The sequence below is a fragment of the Lontra canadensis genome, unplaced genomic scaffold (assembly GCF_010015895.1).
Source record: "Lontra canadensis isolate GAN:19392208 unplaced genomic scaffold, GSC_riverotter_1.0 scaffold1, whole genome shotgun sequence".
NCBI lineage: Eukaryota > Metazoa > Chordata > Mammalia > Carnivora > Mustelidae > Lontra > Lontra canadensis.
The window spans coordinates 37,607,055-37,626,246 of NW_022630995.1; the positions used below are offsets into that span (position 1 = coordinate 37,607,055).

Here is a 19,192-nt window from a genome sequence, read left to right on the forward strand (position 1 = left end):
GAATTGTTCTCTGCTTGTTAACAGGGGAGCTTTTGTGTTACAGAGATGTAAAAATTTGCTAAGACTAACCTGAGATCTAATCAGAGGGTCAGGGAAAGGATTAGAGAGCAAATAACTCCCTCACATGTGAATCCATTTTATTTAAAGCTGGTGTGTTACCATCCTTAAAAAAGAAGAAGGGGGGGGGAAAAACTCTTGCAATTTGGAAAAAAACAGTATTATGGAACATTGCCTTTTATGTGCTGGGAATCATATCTTTTACTATAAACATATATGGAAAGTATTTTTGTTCTTTCAAAACTATAGCAAATACTTTGAGGAAATCTGAATTATAAATCATGAACAAAAAGCAAGGAATGTGAACTTACAACCTAAGGCAGAGAAAGCTGGAGCCTTCCTCATATGAAAGGGAGAGCGATTATCTCTGCTCTGAAATGAGGTGTGATGAACTCTTGTCACCTCATGAGTTAAACAGAGGACCTTATCGAGCTGTTCAGAAGTGACTATGCATTTAACGTCCAGATGATAGAGAATCTCTGGTTCTGCCTCAGAAGCAGAAAAATGCCAAATAACAAAAGAAGTCACCAGTGGAGGTTATGGCATCTCTATTTAAAAGCTCGGTTTCAACACAAAGTCCAACCAGTCTGGCTCTCTGAAAGGTCTGGAATTGCCAAACACCCTGAAGGGGTAAAGAACATGAGAGGTAATATGACATGGTAATAAAAGTGGCAGATGTCAAGTCAGCAAGGATCTGGCTTGCTCAAGGAACACGGGGACAGGGAACAGCATGAAACAGGAATGACTTTGAAGTCTGGGTCCTAGCGCAGCCTCTGTTTGGCCCCAGGAGGTGGTACAAGTCCAGGCAAGTCATCTACCCTCTCTAACTCTGAGACAGAGTTACCTCCAAAGTATGTTGAGGGTAGATGGAAATAAAGTCCATAAAGGACATGACCTACCCTGAAAATTCAACCAGCTGTGGCAGAGACACACATAAATACGTGTAGGCATTTTTTAAACCTTGTTTTTGAACATATTAACTACAGAAAGTGAAAATTGAGTTAGTAGGTAAATATAAAACATAGACTGGGTAGTAGATGATATTAAGTAATAATTGCTAAGGTGGGGTAGCTCAGTGGGTTAAGCCTCTGCCTTCAGCTCAAGTCATGATCTCAGGGTCCTGGGATCCAAACCTGTGTAGGGCTCTCGGCTCGTTGGCGGGGAGGAGGAGGCTTGCTTCCCGCCCCCCCTCTGCCTGCCTCTCTGCCTACTTCTGATCTCTTTCTCTCTCTCTCAAATAAACAAAATCTTTTTTTTTAAGTAATAATTGCTAATATCATTGGTGTAGCAATGGTACTATGTTTTTGTTTTTTTTTTTTAAATCCTTACCCTCTTAGAAAACACACAGAATTTTTTTTACAAGTAAAAGGATACTATAGCTTTAGGTGATTTGCTTTAAGAGATTCAAACAAACAAACAAAAAAACCCCAGTGGTTTCAGATGAAACAATAATAGCAGAGGCATCTGGATGGCTCAGTTGGTTAAGTATCTGCCTTCAGCTCAGGTCATGACCCCAGGGTGCTGGGATGAAGCCCTGCTTAGTGGGGAGCCTGCTTTTTTCTTTCCCTCTGCCCCTCCCCTTTGCTCATGCATAAGGGCTCTCTCTCTCAAATAAATCCATAAAATCTTTTTTTTTTTTTTAATGGCACAAGGTCATGGGTCCATGTAAATTCATTATGTATTTTCTCTGTTTTTGTGTGCCGCTGAAAATCTCCTCCCCACCCCATAAACTTTTAAAATAAATTAAAAGACTCCAACATCAGTCAATATATATCCTTTTGTTGTTTTCATCGTGGATATTCTTGTAATTGCACAGTCAGTGTAGAACTTCCTGAAGACTTAGGCAGAAATGCTTGGCCCACACAATAAAAGGAAGTGCTTCTGCACAGAGAAATCTGAAGACTGGCATAAACCCACAGAGAGCTAAGATTCATGTAAGGGGGTGTGGGGAAGGTTTAGAGCAAGAGGAGCTGACTGAGAGTCTAGCTTGAAGATAAATCTAGAAATTAACTTTTTTTGGGAAATGAAATTAACTTTTTTTTTAAAATGAAATCAGACTGCTGTCTATCCCGGAAGAAATCTCAATTCTTATCTTTGTTTAAGCTCAGGTCTTTCTCAGTCTTAAGCTTGGGTTCATTTTCCTGCAGTCAAGCTTATGTTTTTCTTATTTCAATATAATTCTTTCAAATGCTTCTTAGAAAATGGCTCTTTTTATTTAGGGCTTTAACTTGATGGTGGCTTTGTCGAGAGGACAGGAATAAACATCTCTCAGACTTAAGAAGTCAGTCCTGAAGGGAAACAGCTTCAGGACCTTGGTAACCAGATAGACTAATTCAAGAAACCCCAGCTGATCTGAGGAGCTGGGACAGATGGAAGGAAGGGGCTTTCGGGGATGGCTGCAGATAAAACATGAGCGAAGTTCTGGAGAACTCAGGAACTATAGATAGGACATACATGGAGCCAATAAAGAAAAGTTGTCAAATCAGTCTGGAATGGATAAACATAATTTTGAAATGAATGTCTCTGTGTTCTTCTTTTTTTTGTTTAATCTACCAAAGGGCAAAGCAGTACATATACCACAGTTGTAGTGATATACAGAGAATATATAAATATATAGAGATATACAAAATATACAGAGAACCTCCAACATGCCTGGCACACAGCAAACACAGGCTAAGTGTTAACTATCGCTGATATACTTGACATTTTGCTCCCTCTTCCAAGCAATTCTGGCAAAAGCAGATGCCTTGGATCCATAAATGCAGCTCTGTGGGAGACACTATTGATTTTAAAAGCAGCTCAACAAATCAAAGGTACATAACACCATTAAAATTTATATAAAATACCTCTTCTTTATTGTTCTTTATTGTTTAAATTATAATCCCACTATGTTTTTGTCCATCGTGAAGACCTGTCCAAGTGCCTGTTTGACTCGGAGCCTTGTTTTTTTCTAGTGTATTCTAACTTCTAGATTCCAGAATTAGATTCTTCTAATATCTAACTCCAATATTCTTCTGTAGAATTTTTTTCAAGTTTCCTGATCTTTTTGCTTTGTTTCATTTTTTTTTGGTTTATACATAGGAGTAGTGTTTCCAACAGAAAGAGTGATATGAATGTTACTGGGAAAGGCCTGGATAGCCGCAAACATCTCCCTTCCAGGTATGGCCACAACTGCAAAATCCCCACATTAGTCATTCCTTTGAAGGCATGACAGGCTTCTGCTAAATGTATTAACTATTAGCTGGGAAAACAAACACACAAAGCTTTTGTGGGCTAGTAAAACTCTTTCTTCAATTGCTTTATCACTTTCCCCAGCATGCAATTCATTTATTCATTAAACAGTTCAGCACGACATTACTGAATGCATACCCATGAGATGGGATTATGAAATGGTACGAACTATGCCTCCAGCCCTGAGGAATTCAGTTATCAGAGGAGACGTTCGGTATCACGGTGAGGGGTGCCACCATTGGAATCAGACAAACTGGATTCCAACAGTAGCTTTGCCATTCTCCGGCTATTTTCCCTTGAACAAACCGCTCTATCCCTTGGTTTCTTCAATGGCTTACCCTTTCAGTAAATGAGTTAATATGCATAAATGCTTTATCCAGTTACTCATAGTGAATAACTTGATAAATATGAGTAATGATCATTATTGTTAGGATTATACAAATAAAAATGATAAGAGACCATCCTTTCATATCTATTCAAATTGCTATGGTTACAGATCCAGGGCAGTGTCTAATTGTGCCTGGGAAATTTAAAGGCTTCTTCCAAAGAGATGATAACAGAGCTAAGTGTAGAGTCAGTTCTGCCCCAAGGGCAGCTGTGGGAAGAGCCTCTGAGGTAGTTAAGACCATAATGTGTAAAAGAAATGGGACCATCCGTGGCCCTGGAGCAAAAGACACCAATCACGTAAATGTAATAGGAAGGGGTTGAAGGGTAAGTGGCCCCCGCTTTGTGAAGGGCCTTACGTACCAGGTGAGTGGGTTGGACCTTGATCGACAGATAGGGAGTGCCATTTGATAAGTTTTAGAAGACTGATAAAATCATATATTTGTTTTTAAGGAAACCACTCTGTCAGTTGGGTGGTGTAGAGTAGTAAAGGGGACTGGTGATAAGCCTTCAAGGAGAAACTCACAAACATCTATTGTTTAGGACCATACTGGGGTGAGTAGAGATGAAATGCCAGTTGGAACACAATTCCAAACTAAAGTCAATGAAACACTATGTTGTATCATAGCACCATCGCTCAAACCAGTGTCCTGGGAGTCACACTCAGAAGCACCCCTCCCCAACAGCCATTCTCTCTCTCAGTGTCCTACTACCTCCCAGCCCACCCTCCCCACAAGTTCACTCTATCGCCAAGTCCAGTTGGTCCCAAATCCTAAATCTCTCTCAATTTCACAGAGACATTTGGTTGATATAATAAGGCATTCAGAGCTCACCATAATTTCCCCCCAATTTATTTCCAATGTGATTTTTCCAAATATTCCACACAAGCCACACAGATCTACACATTGTCCTTTCTTGAAACATATTTTATGCTTTGCCACTTCTAAGTTTCAGCTCATGCCATCTGTCTTGTGTGGAATCCACTGCCTCTTTCCCGGTTCCTATCCAGAATGCAGACATTCTCTACATGTGAAGTGTCCCAGGTCACCTCAGCCACAGGATTCCCTCCCCTCTCTGAAATGTCCTAGCACTTACCATCTTGTCCATTCATTTGCAGTTAATCAACAGTTCCTGTCCTGTGATATTACTAGATTGTTGTATTCAATTATTATTTATCTTTTGCATTGTTTTATAACTCTTAAAGTATTTATGCTTTATTTCCTGAACTAGATTGTAATTTCCGAAAGCGAGGGCTTTGACCACTACTACTATTAACTTTTAGACCCTACATAATATCTTTTATATAGTTTAATATGTATTTAATATATTAATTAATTAATATTTAATTAGTATATGTTAATTAACATGTTGGCTGACATTTCTACAGAAAAAAAAATTAGAGTTGGAGTTCATGAACTAGAAATTGTCCAAATTAATGAACATCATTTTTTACTTACTAAATATTATGAGAATACATGTAAACATGTCAATTACTTTTTTGTTAAAATTTTCTCAGTGAGGGAAGATTTTATGTGTTTCCTTTGTAGAAGAATTCTTGAAATCCACAAGACAATATGCAGCACAATTTCTGGTTTAGTTATTCTGCCCGCTGAGCAGAGAAAATCTTCCTTTGTATGAACAAACAGTGAAGGAGGGGGCGTGAGGAGAAGAGGTGAGAAGGAACAGAGAAGGAGAAGGGGGAAGAGATGGGGAAGAGTGGGGGAGAAGGAGGAAAGAGGGGGTAGGAAAAGGAAAAAGAAGGGATAGATAAAGAAGAAGGAGAACAGCCAGAGAAGGGAAAGGTTCTCTTCTGATTAAATTGGTGGGGCAACCCCCTTCTAAAAAAAGGTTCTGTTTCTGACTAAAGCAGTTTTGATCGTTTTCCTCCTTAAACATCTCATATACAATAAAAAGTAGATTTTTCAGTGACATGGTCAAGGCTGTCTTTGAAGGTCATTCTGATGACTTAGAGGAAGGTAAGATTGCAGGAATGGAAGGCAGGTCAAGGAAGTGCCAAAGAGAGCCAGAACTGCAACACTGGAAAGAGGGAGAAGGCTTTGTAAAATTTTCACAGGTTAAAAAAAAAAAAAAAAATGACATGATATCTCTACTTACCAAGATTTTAGTGACTTTCTTCTATAATTGATAAGGAGGGAGCACAAACCAACATGCATGTTATTACAGTTAACTCTATGAGGAAAGGCACGAAACTAAGTTACCAAAAATTCCATAATTACCATGAGGTTCATAATGGCTCCCCTCCACCTACCCCCGCATTTAACACACACAGACACACACAAGCCAACAAAACCCTGATTTCTCTTATCCAGCTTTATTTGGAAAGTATACACCTGGTAAAATCTGCTTCATCATAGCTAGCAATGGGATATGAAGTTCCATGTCATTCTTAAACTTCAAAATAACTTTGTAGATTATTACAACTGAAAAACCTAAGTAGAACTGAAGAGCCCGTGAATGTAAAATTTTTCTATAGTTCTGGGTCTTCTCATTTACAGAGTTGAGATTGTTCTTTATAATATTTCATATTCTTAGATAAAAAAAAAATTGTATGAAATATAGTCCTTCTTGACAGGGCAGGGAGATGGCCCTGGAAGTCCAAAGTGGTGAGAAGGTGGTGATTGTGGAGTAAATCGTGTAGCAGCCTCTGCCTGCTTCCTCCCTTTGACAAAGCAAGTTATTTAATGTGGGGAAAGTAAGTGTTGAAGCAGTATCATTATTTACTAGAAATCACATGTCGTTTAAAAAAAGTTAAAAAAAAAAAAAAGAGGAAGTTCAGGCTAAGCAAAACGTGGGTCACCAGATGGCTTACGTAAATATGTAGGTTAGGTACAGCTGGGAAAGTGGGGCCCCCTGACAGAATCCCACAGAAAGAGCCACCAGACCCAGAACCCTTCTCTCCTTCAGAGCAAAATTTCTAAGCAGACAGGAAGACTAAAAGGCAGTCACAGCTCAACATAGCGCAAATAATCAAATGGCAGTCACCTATGTGACGCGACTTCAGAAGCACACATACGCACACACCACTTCCTTCCACCTAAAAAAAATCTTTGAGAGTTTTTTGAAACTTGAGAGTACAAATAGAAATGGTGTGAACTGAATTCACTAGAATATTTTGTAAAAGAAGGAAGTTTGACACACAACTTAGGAAAGACTTAAAGACAAATCATGGTACTTTTCCATCATATGTTTTCACCAATATTAATTATGTGACCATTTTCAGAAAATCATATTGAAATGTGAATTATCGTGAGGACCCTCTTTATCGTTCAAACCATTTCCCCTCTCTCTGCCCCTCCCAGGAGCATCAACCAGAGAGTCCTTGATTAAAATTCATGCCCATGGCTCCCTGGGTACTTACTGTTTCCCTCACCACAGGGCTCTCTTGGCCACATGGGTAGAAGAGATTCCTGTCAGTCACAGTGAAGCCTGTGCCGGCTATCACATCCGTAAGCACACACTGCAAATTCTGTCAACCCTCCAAAGCTAAGTTATTTTCCTTCTTGACTCTTCTCACTTTGCTCTTCACACTTGGGGTATTTAAAATACAAGCTCTACTTATGAATTCATTCCTGTAACAAACAGTATTTGAGCACCTAACCGAAGGCAGGCGCTCTTCCAGGGCCTTGGAATTCAGCAATGAAAAACACATAAAGGTCCTTGCCTTCAAGAAGCTCTTGTTCCCATTGTGAAGTAGTAGTGCTTTTCTGATAAACATAATAAACAAAGAAATAAATGCTTTAGAGGAAAGGAAAGAAAAAAAAGCAGAGTTGTTGAAGGAGGATCAGGAGTGTCAGGTTGTGTGGGAAGGAGTAGACTAAAGTAAGAACTAGAATCAGAGTAGGCCTCAGAGAGAAGGGGAAATTTCATCAAAGAATTGAAGGAGGTAAGGGTGTTGGCCTTGCTGGTATCTGGGGGATGGAAGAACATTCCAGGCAAGGGGAACCACTAACATAAGGACCAGAAGCAGGTGTGGCAAATTCAAAGACCGTAAGAGGGTCATTGTGGCGAGCGTTGAACAAGGAAAGAGTATAAGAGAGAAGGTCCTAGAGTCAAGGAGGGCCAAGTTCGTACACATTCTTTTACTGTGAGTGAAACTAGGAGCCATTGCAGGGTTTGGAGCTGAGGGAGGAAATGATCTGTTTGATGGTTTAGAGGCTCATTCTGCTCTCTGAGTTGACAATAGTCTGTGGAGAGGTAAAAGGAAAATGAGATGATACATAAGAGAACACCACTGTATGTCTGGTCCATGGGATACAAAAAGTGTTTGTTGAATAGATTTATACATGAATGAATAGAATATGGAAGCTGAGGAATGAGACACATTATTCCTCACAAACATGAGGTAATGCATGATATGTTTTCACATCTTTGAAAACCAGACAGTACATAAGGTCCAACATTAGAATTATGTGTATGTGAATGTACATGTTTCCATCTATATATGTATGTATAAATATTTGCTGCGTGTCTTCTGTGTGAAAAGCACATCTGACAAATGCCTTCACCTAATTTACACTACATGTACAAATGTGTGCGTACTGTAGTGTCCATTAATGCTAACCTCCATATAATAGGTTTACTTTCATTTCCTGAAAAATAGCATCTTCTAATACTGTCAAGCTGAGGTCAATTTTTTTTTTTTTAAATTCTGAACTTTATAGAAGGAATCTGTTCTTACAAACTAAGGGTCATGGTTTCAATTCCCACTTAGGTATATTAGGTTGAAAAGGGGGAAAATTTTCTGTAGCCACAGCATTTTTTCCTCAACCCAAAAAACTTCTAGTAAATAGGCATGAAAAACAGCCGAGAGACTAAATCTGGGAAGTCCTATACAAACCTATCTAGAAGAAAAAGAAAGGACAGTAGCTATGAACAGTGGATTGATACATGAAGGTCAGCAGACACATAAAATATACTATGTTTAAACATGCCAATATAGTTTCAAGATTATCAGTGTCAGGACTGAACAAATCTTAAGGTTTGAAGAAATTGTCTCATTCATCTGATTGTCCATAAATAATTATTGAGCATGTACTATATGCCTGGCACTGGAAACGCAAATTGAACAGGATAATATCTGTGCCTGGGTTATAATCACATGTATTTCCGACCAGGGTAACATCACCCTCCCGGAGAGAAAATTCACTCTAGGGCAAGTTGAAAAGACTTCACACTTTCAATTTATAAATTGCCCTACTGTATATCTGTGATATTAAAATTTAATGGGGGGAGGGTTGATTAGAGGGAAAAATGTCTCAAAAAAACTCATTTGGAGGGCAAAAACAAACAAAAAGATTGAGAAATATTTGTCTCGTGGGAAATAAGTGATTATGATAAAATCCAATAACTGCAGTGATAGGGAAAGTGTAGGGTGTTGGGGAACACACACCAAGCACACCAAAAGGGGAAGTCAAAGAAGGCTTCCTGGGAGAAGTCACACCTCCCCAGAGCTATAAGGGGTGACTGGTAGGACGTGTTCAGGCATGCAGGTGCTGAATGGTTTGCTAGAATCAAGTCAGAGGAAAGGCTTATGCAAAAGACCTGGACAGTCACTCACATAGACTTTCACTGAGCAAAATCCACATAAAGCCCTAGGCCATCTAGCTTGGCTACTTTGGCTCACTGATTCATAAAGTCAGATAGGCCACAGAGAAAACACTAAAAACTGAAAGTTGAATTTGTGTCGCATTCTGGACCTCAAGTCTGTCCTTTCTTCCATTAGAGGCTCCTTTCCATCATTTGCCATCATCACAGTGAGGCCCTCACTCCTTCCTGCCAGAGAATTCCAGCAACCCCCTGACCTGTCAACCCACCAGTGTCACTATAGCAGCAGAACAACAGAGTAAGCTGACGAAGTTATATGCTAAACTGAGCCACCTGGAGAATGTCCCCAATGTTGCCTTCCTCTGCTCTCAAAGCTTCACATAGATGAACATCAACCCCCCTAGCTAAGTGTTCGTAAATGAGACTGTAAACCACTGGTTCAAGAGAATTTGAGTATTCCATGAAGTCCATAGTTCTTAAATTTTTAGAATCTAAGGAACGCTACAGACCTCTCCCTCATTCATCCAGTTGCAAATATTTAAAGTACCTACTTTGTGCCTGGCACTGTTCTAATCACTGACAGTGCAACCAGAATAAGGAAACAACGTCTTTCACTCATGGAGCTTGCTTTCTCAAGGGGCAAAGTCAAAAGGAAAATATGTGAACAAATAAATAAATCTAATAGTTTCAATTAATTGTAAGAGTTATGAAGTAAATTTTAAAAGACTCAAGTGTTAAGAAGTGACTGTAGATAAGGAGATGAGGGGAATAATGGTCGGGGGTGATATGTGAGCTGAAACCCAAAGGATGAAGAACCAGCTATATCCGAGCCTCAAGCATAGTGAGTAGCAAGTGCAAAGGCCCTGAGATGGAGATGAAAATGCACAGAGGGAAAACTGATAGTGGGTATACACTTACACAGCTATACTGTTTTTAAACATAATTTTTTAAGTATAGGTGGTTTAATAGATTCTGCTACCCTACCTATGCCTTCCAGGAGCCTCAGAATCTCCTCCAAACCAGGAAGTAAGGAATTAATATCTCTAGAACGCAGCACCTTGGCTGTAATGGCTGCTTTCAGTTTGACCAGAATCCAGGTCATATCATTTGTTATATAATTTTCCTATCACCTTTATGCTAAAGCATAATACTCATGAAATTATTCAACAGCTTCAGGGGTGAACATGGAAGTCCTAAATATACATCTTATGCCCTTAAGTTTATCCAAATCCTGATTTTATCTGCTAAAGAGACAAGAGCAGAGAGCGGTTGCTCATGTGGGAAGCTGATTTTCTAGGTTTGAGTCCTAATCAGACACTTACTTAGCTATGGGACCAGGAGCAAGTTGATGAAAATTTCTATGCCTCAGTTTCCTGTAAAATGAGAACAGTGATGTCTCATGTGCAGATTTAATAATATGGGATATGTAAAGCACTTGAGAGACATTAGAAGTTATTATAGTGGTTACTCTATGAATAACAAATCCTTGTTAAGTTATGCCTACCACCTCCAGTCTAACTAATTCTATTTCACCGTAACATATTTTTTTCTTCATTTCCATTGGCCAAATTTCTACCAACTTACAAACTCAGATAAAATGCTATACCCACCATGAAATTTCTACCAGCATCAGCTTCTAGAAAAGCTTTTTTCCTCCTCTGAACAACTATGAGTACAGTTTATCCCACTAGTCTAATCATTTATTGTCTTAGAAGGTGATTTTGTATATAGTTGACCTTTGAAGAACACAGGTTTGAAATGCATGGGTCAACCTATACACTGATTTTTTAAAATAAGTACAGCACATTTACAGTAAATGTATTTTCCTTATGATTTTCTTAATAATATTCTTTTCTCATTTATTATAAGAATACAATATATTCAACATGTAGCATACAGTATGGGTCAAAAGACAGTTTATGTTACCAGTAAGACTTCCAGTCACATATAGCTATTAAGCGTTAAGTTTTGGGGGAGTCCAAAGTTATACTCAGATTTTTTACTATGCAGGGCTTGGTACCCCTAATCCCTGAGTTGTTCAAGGATCCACTGTACATGTTTTCCATACTGTTCTAGATTTCAAATCATTTAGAACCACACTGCCCCATAGAAATATAGTTTGAGACAAATAAGTAATTTGAAACGTTCAAGTTAGCCACAGAAAAATTTTTTTTAAACAGGTGAAATTAATTTTATTGGGGCTAAGTGATAATGTATTTTATTATATTATTTATATTATATTTTGATGATATATTTTATTTAACCCATAACCAAAATAACATAATTTATTATAAAATCAATATAAACAAATGATTAATGACTTACTTTGTGTTTTTTGTACTGTATCTTTGAAATCTAGTATGTGTTTTACACTTACAGCACCTCTCAATTTGGACTAGCCATATTTCAAGTATCCCACAGACACATATGGATAGTGGCTATCATTTGGGACAACACTGTTTTAGGGCATGTATTATCCTCTCTATCTCTGTATTTTTCACAATGCCCAGCATAGCACATACCCTATTTCAGAAGTTCAAAAAAAATTTGTCAATTTATTAATTACTTTACTAATTAACTTAAAATCAGTATAGAAATCTAACAGTAGGGGAAACATATTTCTGTTATTCATAACACAAAAAACCAAAAACATGGAAAAATAATTTTAGCATCTTTAGAGAATAAGTTTGCTCATTAGAGTGATAAAATGAATTTTCAGTTATATTTCTCATTAAGAAAATACTTCAGAAATACTAAGTCCTGGATCACTGAAGAAAATAGTATGCACAGCAATAAAACCATTTGTTTGACCTATTTGGAGAAACAACTCAATCCTACTTTCCTGATAAGAATAAGAATTTTAGGTAAGAGTAACTCATCCTTAAGTGTGCAGGATTTGATAAATATTGATGAAAATGTTTTGAAGTTGTTTTCCTGCTCACCACATGACTTTTCCTAAATATGTTGTGTTCTGAAATATATTCAGTGTTTTCATAAATAACTTTCCAGTTATTCCAATGCAGTTACAGAAAATGAATGCCATTATTTCCGTAATCATCATCAAGATCAGATCAACTTGAATTGTTCCTGGTAGAAAGTGAAAATCCCAATAGGTGTTCCACCACTTTAAAATTGTAGCTACCTGGGCACCTGGGTGGCTCAGTGGGTTAAGCCTTTGTCTTCAGCTCAGGTCATGATCTCAGGGTCCTGAGATCGAGCCCCATGTCAGGCTCTATGCTCAGTGGGAAGCCTGCTTCCCCCTCTCTCTCTCTGCCTGCCTCTCTGCCTACTTGTGATCTCTCTCTGTCAAATAAATAAATAAAATCTTTTAAAAAAATTGTAACTACACACTCCTTCTTTATCAACTTTAGACCTGCTTTTCTTTTTAACCTTAAGTATCCATATGCATGAAGTATAGATTATGGTAGAGAATTAAGAAGAATTAACAAAATAAGGTAATTAGGGAAGTAAAATATCTTACCTTTGGCAATTTCAATGGTAATTTGCAAATTGGCAAATGATGATGTTTTTCATCAAGTATAAGAGATTGATCCAAGTTGTGGACTATCTTTTCTTTAGGTATTTTATAAATTACAATGGTGCCCTTATAATGAGGGCAGCTATAGTTTCCAAATTCATCCACCTCTTTGATCTGGAGTTCCAGCCTGGGTTTTCTTTGTAAATGAAATATAAGCTTGTAATCTTTTTCATAATCCTTCCCATTGCCTAAAAAGAAGTAAAATGCATTTGTTATTATTAAAATATAATACTTTGTCTTATTTACTTTTTAAATCTAAATAATTATTTTACTTTTTATATAATTGAAGTTATTATGGTATCATCACTTTTTGCCAAAATTTAAGCAGCAATAGTCTGAGACTGCAGATGACTAAAAGGGTTTCTTATCTATAATTGGGTCAGGTCATCTCTGGCTGTTTCTAGATCTAAAAATCTTTGATTTTCTTTTTCCCTTCCATTTTGCTCTAACAAAAAAACTATTGGAAATATTCAGTTCTTTCTGTATTTAGAAAATTATTTTTACCTTTCAATAATTGTCTTTTTTCTCTCCCCTAAATGTTCATAGCATATGGAACACTAACGTGACCTCACTATAGGCATTCTAGATGTATGGTATCCACCAGCAGCATGTGGCTTTAAAATTAAAGGTGAAAATAATTAAAATTAAATAAAATGGAAAATCAATTCCTTGATCACTCCAGCCCCATTTCAAATATTCAATAGCAACCTATGTTTAGTAGCTACCTTATTTGGCAGTGCAGATGCAAAACATTTCTACCATCACAGAAATAGAGATATTTTAGCAAAATTTTAAAAAATGGAGGAGTTACTAGACTTATGTTACTGACATTTATATTGAAACCTAATTAATTCCACCAAATAAGAGTCTATCTTTTCAACTGTTCATTGCAAATACTAGAGCTTTGGTGGAGATAACTTTTCTCTCATGGAGGTTTTACCAGGACAATTTTATGTTGTCACTGCAAAAGCAAGACAGAGACTGCCATTTTCCTTAAGGCATGTCTACATTACCCTTCTCAAAATGTAAATGTAAGCTAGATTGTAACAGTAAGATAGTATGTTTCAAACTTAGAGAGCTAAATACAAGTCCAGCCCAACTATTTATCCACACTGCAATACTCATCCAGTCATTTCACATCTCTGAACTTCTTGGAGGCTTAACTTCCTTATCTTTAAAGCAAGAGAAATAAAACTTACCTCCTAGGATTGCCCTGGGAATGAAAAGAAATAATATGGATAAAGTGATCAGCACTTAATTTTTTTTTTTTAATATCAACATGAAGCCTTTATATAGAAGTTGAAATTTCCTCCTATTCCTAGAAGACTAAATGTTGACTACTCAGCGCTCTCTCTCATGGAAAACCTTCCTAATAAAAGAAGAGTTCAGTGAGAGATGTAGATGACACCAATATTTTTCTCCCCGTTGGACTACCAGAGGCCATTTTGGTGAATCTCTAAAGCACAGTTAAATCCAGAATTTGAAGAACTCCAGATTATGAAAGGTGTTGGAGAATGTCTCTTCACAAAAGTTTATATTTTAGGGGGAACTTGGCTACTCGAATAGAATGACTCCTAGGACATCCTAGAAAAGGAATAACAAGCCAGGGCTTGCCTTCTTAAAGAGTTTCATTCCAGTAAAAAAAGAAAAAAAAAAATTGGAGTCACTAAAAATGTCACCTCGTAAATTAAGTAAATTAGAATTTATAGATCACTGAAGTATAACACTTGACAAAGCTCTACTCCATGCTACTAGAGCTGCTACTTTTGTCCCAACAGAATACAACTTAATAAATCTCTCCTTCTATCCTTTGAAAGATACTTCCTGCCAGGTATTAAATTACTCGTAAGGAATAATTTAGTTGCAGGATATAAAAGATTGAGGGTGTAGCATAGCTACATTGGTTCAATTTACATCCTAAATTTGTCTGCCTTTCATTGCCAGTTAATTTTTTAAAATAAGGATCTGTAACATAAATCTCTGCCATGTTTATATATGAAATAAAGATTAAACTGTTAAGTATTTACTAGGAGTAAATAGCATGATCTTAATGTTATAAATAGAAAGCATAGTTTTTTTTTTTTTAGTTGGAATTTCATTGCTGCCAAGATATGGCACTGCATTTTGAATGCCCCTTGGGAAAAAATGTTTGAAATTTTTTAAAAAAGGACAAGCAACACAAAGAAAATTCACTATTCTATTTTTTCTCCCACATTGTCATATTTAGAGAAGTAAAAGCAAAATTCACTTATTGCATTCCAAAATTATGAAATCAACCATCAGTTGACCTTTTGAAAACCGCTTTCTCCTCAACATATTATGTAATATAGTTCCTAGAAGACATTGGAATAGTAGCTGTTCAATAAATATTTTTCATATGAAGAAATAAGGAATTTACTTATATTTTACGTTACTAGATATATCTTATAGCAATATATTTTCTTCTCAGTGAGGGGAATTGGGATATTTTTCAAAGATTACATAGAAAGTACAAGTGTAGAAATTGATGCTTTTGCTTAGAGAAGTCAGATGAGTAAGTTAAAGGCTAGCAAAATGAAGAACCAGAAGAATTTTGTAAGAACCACTGGCTCAGGGGTTTTCTGTGTTCTAACACATCTCCACCACCTCTACTCATATGCCACCATCATCCCTTGCTTGGTTTATTACAATGGCTCATTTACCATCTCCCCAATTCTTCTTTTGCCTCTGAGATTACAACTGTGCTGGGAATCTATTCTATAATCCAACTCAGATCATGTGACTCCTCTGTTAACAAGATGGCTCCCCATTTTACTTGGAATAAAAGGCCAACTCCTTGCTATGGCCTTCAAGGAATGCTTAGTACTCACCTCCCATCCTGAACTATCCTCTCACTTCCTCTTATCCACCCATTTCAGCCTCCTTGCTGTTCCCCAAACAGATCAGGCACACATCTGCCTCTGTTCAGTAGCACTCAGAATCCCTCAGCCTGGGACAAACTCCCCTGAGATAGGATTATGGCTCCTTTCTTGCCTTCTTTAAGTCTCTGCTTAAATGCCACTTTCCCAAAAAGGTCCTCCATCATTAGTAGATTTAAAATTGCAACTCTGGCACTCCCTCTAAGACTGTTGATATCTTTTCCTTGCTTTATTCATCTATAAGGCACCTCTCCCCCATCATACTGTACATTTCACTTACTTATTTGCTTCTTTGTCTCTTTCCAGTAGAATAAAATATATACAAGGGCAGGAAATTTTTGTTGAGTGAATAAAAAGGTGCTCATTCTAACATCCTACACATGTTTCTGGGAAGGACACCTCCCCAGGCCAAAGAGCATTCAGGGCAACTTTGACACACACAGACCTCTTTAGGAATTACTAGATGTGATGGGTCATGCTAAAGTGTAATTATATCAAATTTTGTCTGCCCATTTCCTGGCACTTTCTGGATTTTGTGAGCATTGAGGGTTTAGATGACATGTGATAGGAGGTCTAAGTGCTTAATTAACAGCTGTAACCTGGAGAATGAAAACATATATTCAGAAGGATGACAAAGACCAATATAAAAAAAACCCAGGGGAGCACTTATCTTATTTTCTCTTAGAAGGAGAAATAAAGTACATGGCCCATGATCTCATTAAAAGGAATCATCTTTATTCTATGTAAATAAATATAAAATTTTTGACATTTCTCAAAGGACAGTCACCTAAACTTTTAAATTAAAATTAAATAAAAATATTTAATTTTAAAAATATTTAAAAGTTTAAATATTTAATTTCCAAAATTAAATATTTTTTAAAATTAAACTTTTAAATACTTTAAATTACATAATTCTATAATGTTAAATTCTTTCCTAAGTTTTTATCTTCCATTCTTCCAACAAATACTCCTTCTAACTGCCAGGCATTGTACTAGGTACTGGGTATGGAATGGTGCCCGCCAACAGGACAGGACCAGCTCTCAAGGGACTGTAGTCAGAGAAAAGGACATTGATCCAACAACTAAATGAATAAATGAAGATTGTATCTATGGCCAGGTACACAAGAGAGAAGTACATAAAGATCTGAAAAAATAAGATAAGAACTGGGGTGCCTGGGTGGCTCAGTGGGTTAAGCCTCTGCCTTAGGCTCAGGTCATGAGCTCAGGGTCCTGGGATCGAGTTCTGCATCAGGCTCTCTGCTTGGTGGGGAGCCTGGTTCCTCCTCTCTCTCTCTGCCTGCCTCTCTGCCTACTTGTGATCTCTTTCTGTCAAATAAATAAATAAAATCTTAAAAAAAAAAAAGAAAGTAAGATAAGAACTGACATATCAGGAAAGGTGGGAACACTCTTCTAAACATGACCATCAAGGTGAGGTATGAAAGTGGAGGAGGAAGTAACTGGAAGTGGGTGGAGTGGATGGGTGGAGAGGAGAACCCTCTAAGCAGACATTAGCTGATTGTATGTCTTTGCGATTCACAGAAACGATCACAGGCTCTAATGATAGGATGAGGTATCAGAGCTTTCCTGGGAATCTTGCTCCTCTTACAGGGAGAGGAACCCAGTGAGGCCACAGATCTGAGCAGAGGTCTCTAGGAAAGGCAAAAGAGAAACAATCCGGCATCCTGCCCTAGTCATTTCCCTCGAGTGAAGATGAGTTCTTCTCCATTCCTTACATGGAGGAATTGCTTAGGCACTGGCTTTCCCCAGGCACTCTTATTTTAGCTTATGTTCTCCCTCCCCATTACAGACAGTGATACACTCAATACCACGGCTTATGAGAAGCATAGTAACTCACTCCTGTTTAGGGCACTAGATAAACACAGCTGCTCTTCCAAGTATTACAGGAAAATCACTGGCATCATTACTTTGGGCGGGACACTTCCAGTTTTTGACTATCTCTTCTTAGAGAGATTGTCTCAGGGTAGACACTGTGGTTTCTGTTTTGGAAGCCAAGTAGAAAAGTATCTCTTCTATGTTCCTTCCTCCTCCTCCTCACCCTTCCCTTTCCCTTTTTCTGATACCCTGTCACTCACTCACTAGCTCCTGCCAGCTGACTCAGATGGCTGGGACAGCGAATGCGGAAGTGGAAAAGACAGTTTGCGCTGGGACACTTTGGGTCTTATTTCTGAGATGCCAGAGAAAGGGCAGCCTTGGCTTCAAGCTGCATCATTTTTGTGACAACAAAGAGCCAATGGAGCTTGGCTTCATTTCCAGAATTAGAGAGAAAATAAGCATCATTAAAAATCAATGAGATCTGTATCAATTTATAAGTGAACAGAAAATATTACTTCGAGTCTATCACAAGATTCCTGGGCCCAAAATCCCCATAAAACCCATGGCTGACTTCTCCCTTACCCCTCACTTTTGCAAACGGACCTATTAGATTCTATTCCGCATCAAGGAGAGAAGTTACAGATGGGAAGTGGTTGAATTAGTAAAAAGAAATTGCTGGGATGGCAACTTCTCCAAAAAACTTTTTATCTCTTCTCTCATATAGCTGTTTTCTCTTTGTGTTCTCCTTTTTCTTCCTTTTCTCATTCTCTTCATCTTCTTTTTTTTCCCTTTTTATTTTATTTTATTTTATTTATTTTTATTCTATTTTATTTTATTATTTTATTTTATTTTATTTTATTTTATTTTATTTCTTTTCAGTGTTCTAGCATTCATTGTTTATGCACCACACCCAGTGCTCCCCATGCAATCCATGCCCTCCTTAATACTCACCACCAGGCTCACCCATCCTCCATCCCCCTCCCCTCAAAAACCCTCAGTTTGTTTCTCAGAGTCCACAGTCTCTCATGGTTTGTCTCCCCCTCCGATTTTCCCCATCTCACTTCTCCTCTCCATCTCCCTATGTCCTCCATGTTATTCCTTATGCTCCACAAGTAAGTGAAACCATATGATACTTGACTCTTTCTGCTTGACTTATTTCACTCAGCATAATCTCTTCCAGTCCCATCTATGTTGATATAAAAGTTGGGTATTCATCCTTTCTGATGGAGGCATAATACTCCATTGTATATATGGACCATATCTTCTTTATCCATTCATCCATTGAAGGAAATCTTGGTTCTTTCCCACAGTTTGGAAACTGTGGCCATTGCTACTGAACATTGGGGTATAGGTGCCCCTACTTTTCACTACATCTGTATCTTTGGGGTAAATACCCAGTAGTGCAATTGCAGGGTCACAGGGTAGCTCTATTTTTAATTTCTTAAGGAATCTGCACACTGTTTTCCAATGTGGCTGCACCAACTTGCATTCCCACCAACAGTGTAAGAGGGTTCCCCTTTCTCCACATCCCCTCCAACACTTGTTTTTTACTGTCTTGTTAATTTTGGCCATTCTAACTGGTGTAAGGTGGTATCTCAATGTGGTTTTGATATGAATCTCCCTGATGGCTAACGATGAAGAACATTTTTTCATGTGCCTGTTAGCCATTTGTATGTCTTCTTTGGAG

The 19,192-nt window shown here is 37.7% G+C and overlaps 1 protein-coding gene across 1 annotated transcript in view; it reads right to left on the minus strand.

Moving 5' to 3' along the window:
* DTHD1 (death domain containing 1) overlaps positions 1-19,192 on the minus strand; it is a 78,216-nt gene that overhangs the window by 19,228 nt on the left and 39,796 nt on the right. The window contains exon 10 of the mRNA XM_032853574.1: positions 12,719-12,963. Coding sequence (XP_032709465.1) covers positions 12,719-12,963 — 245 coding nt within the window. The remainder of the gene's footprint in view (positions 1-12,718; positions 12,964-19,192) is intronic.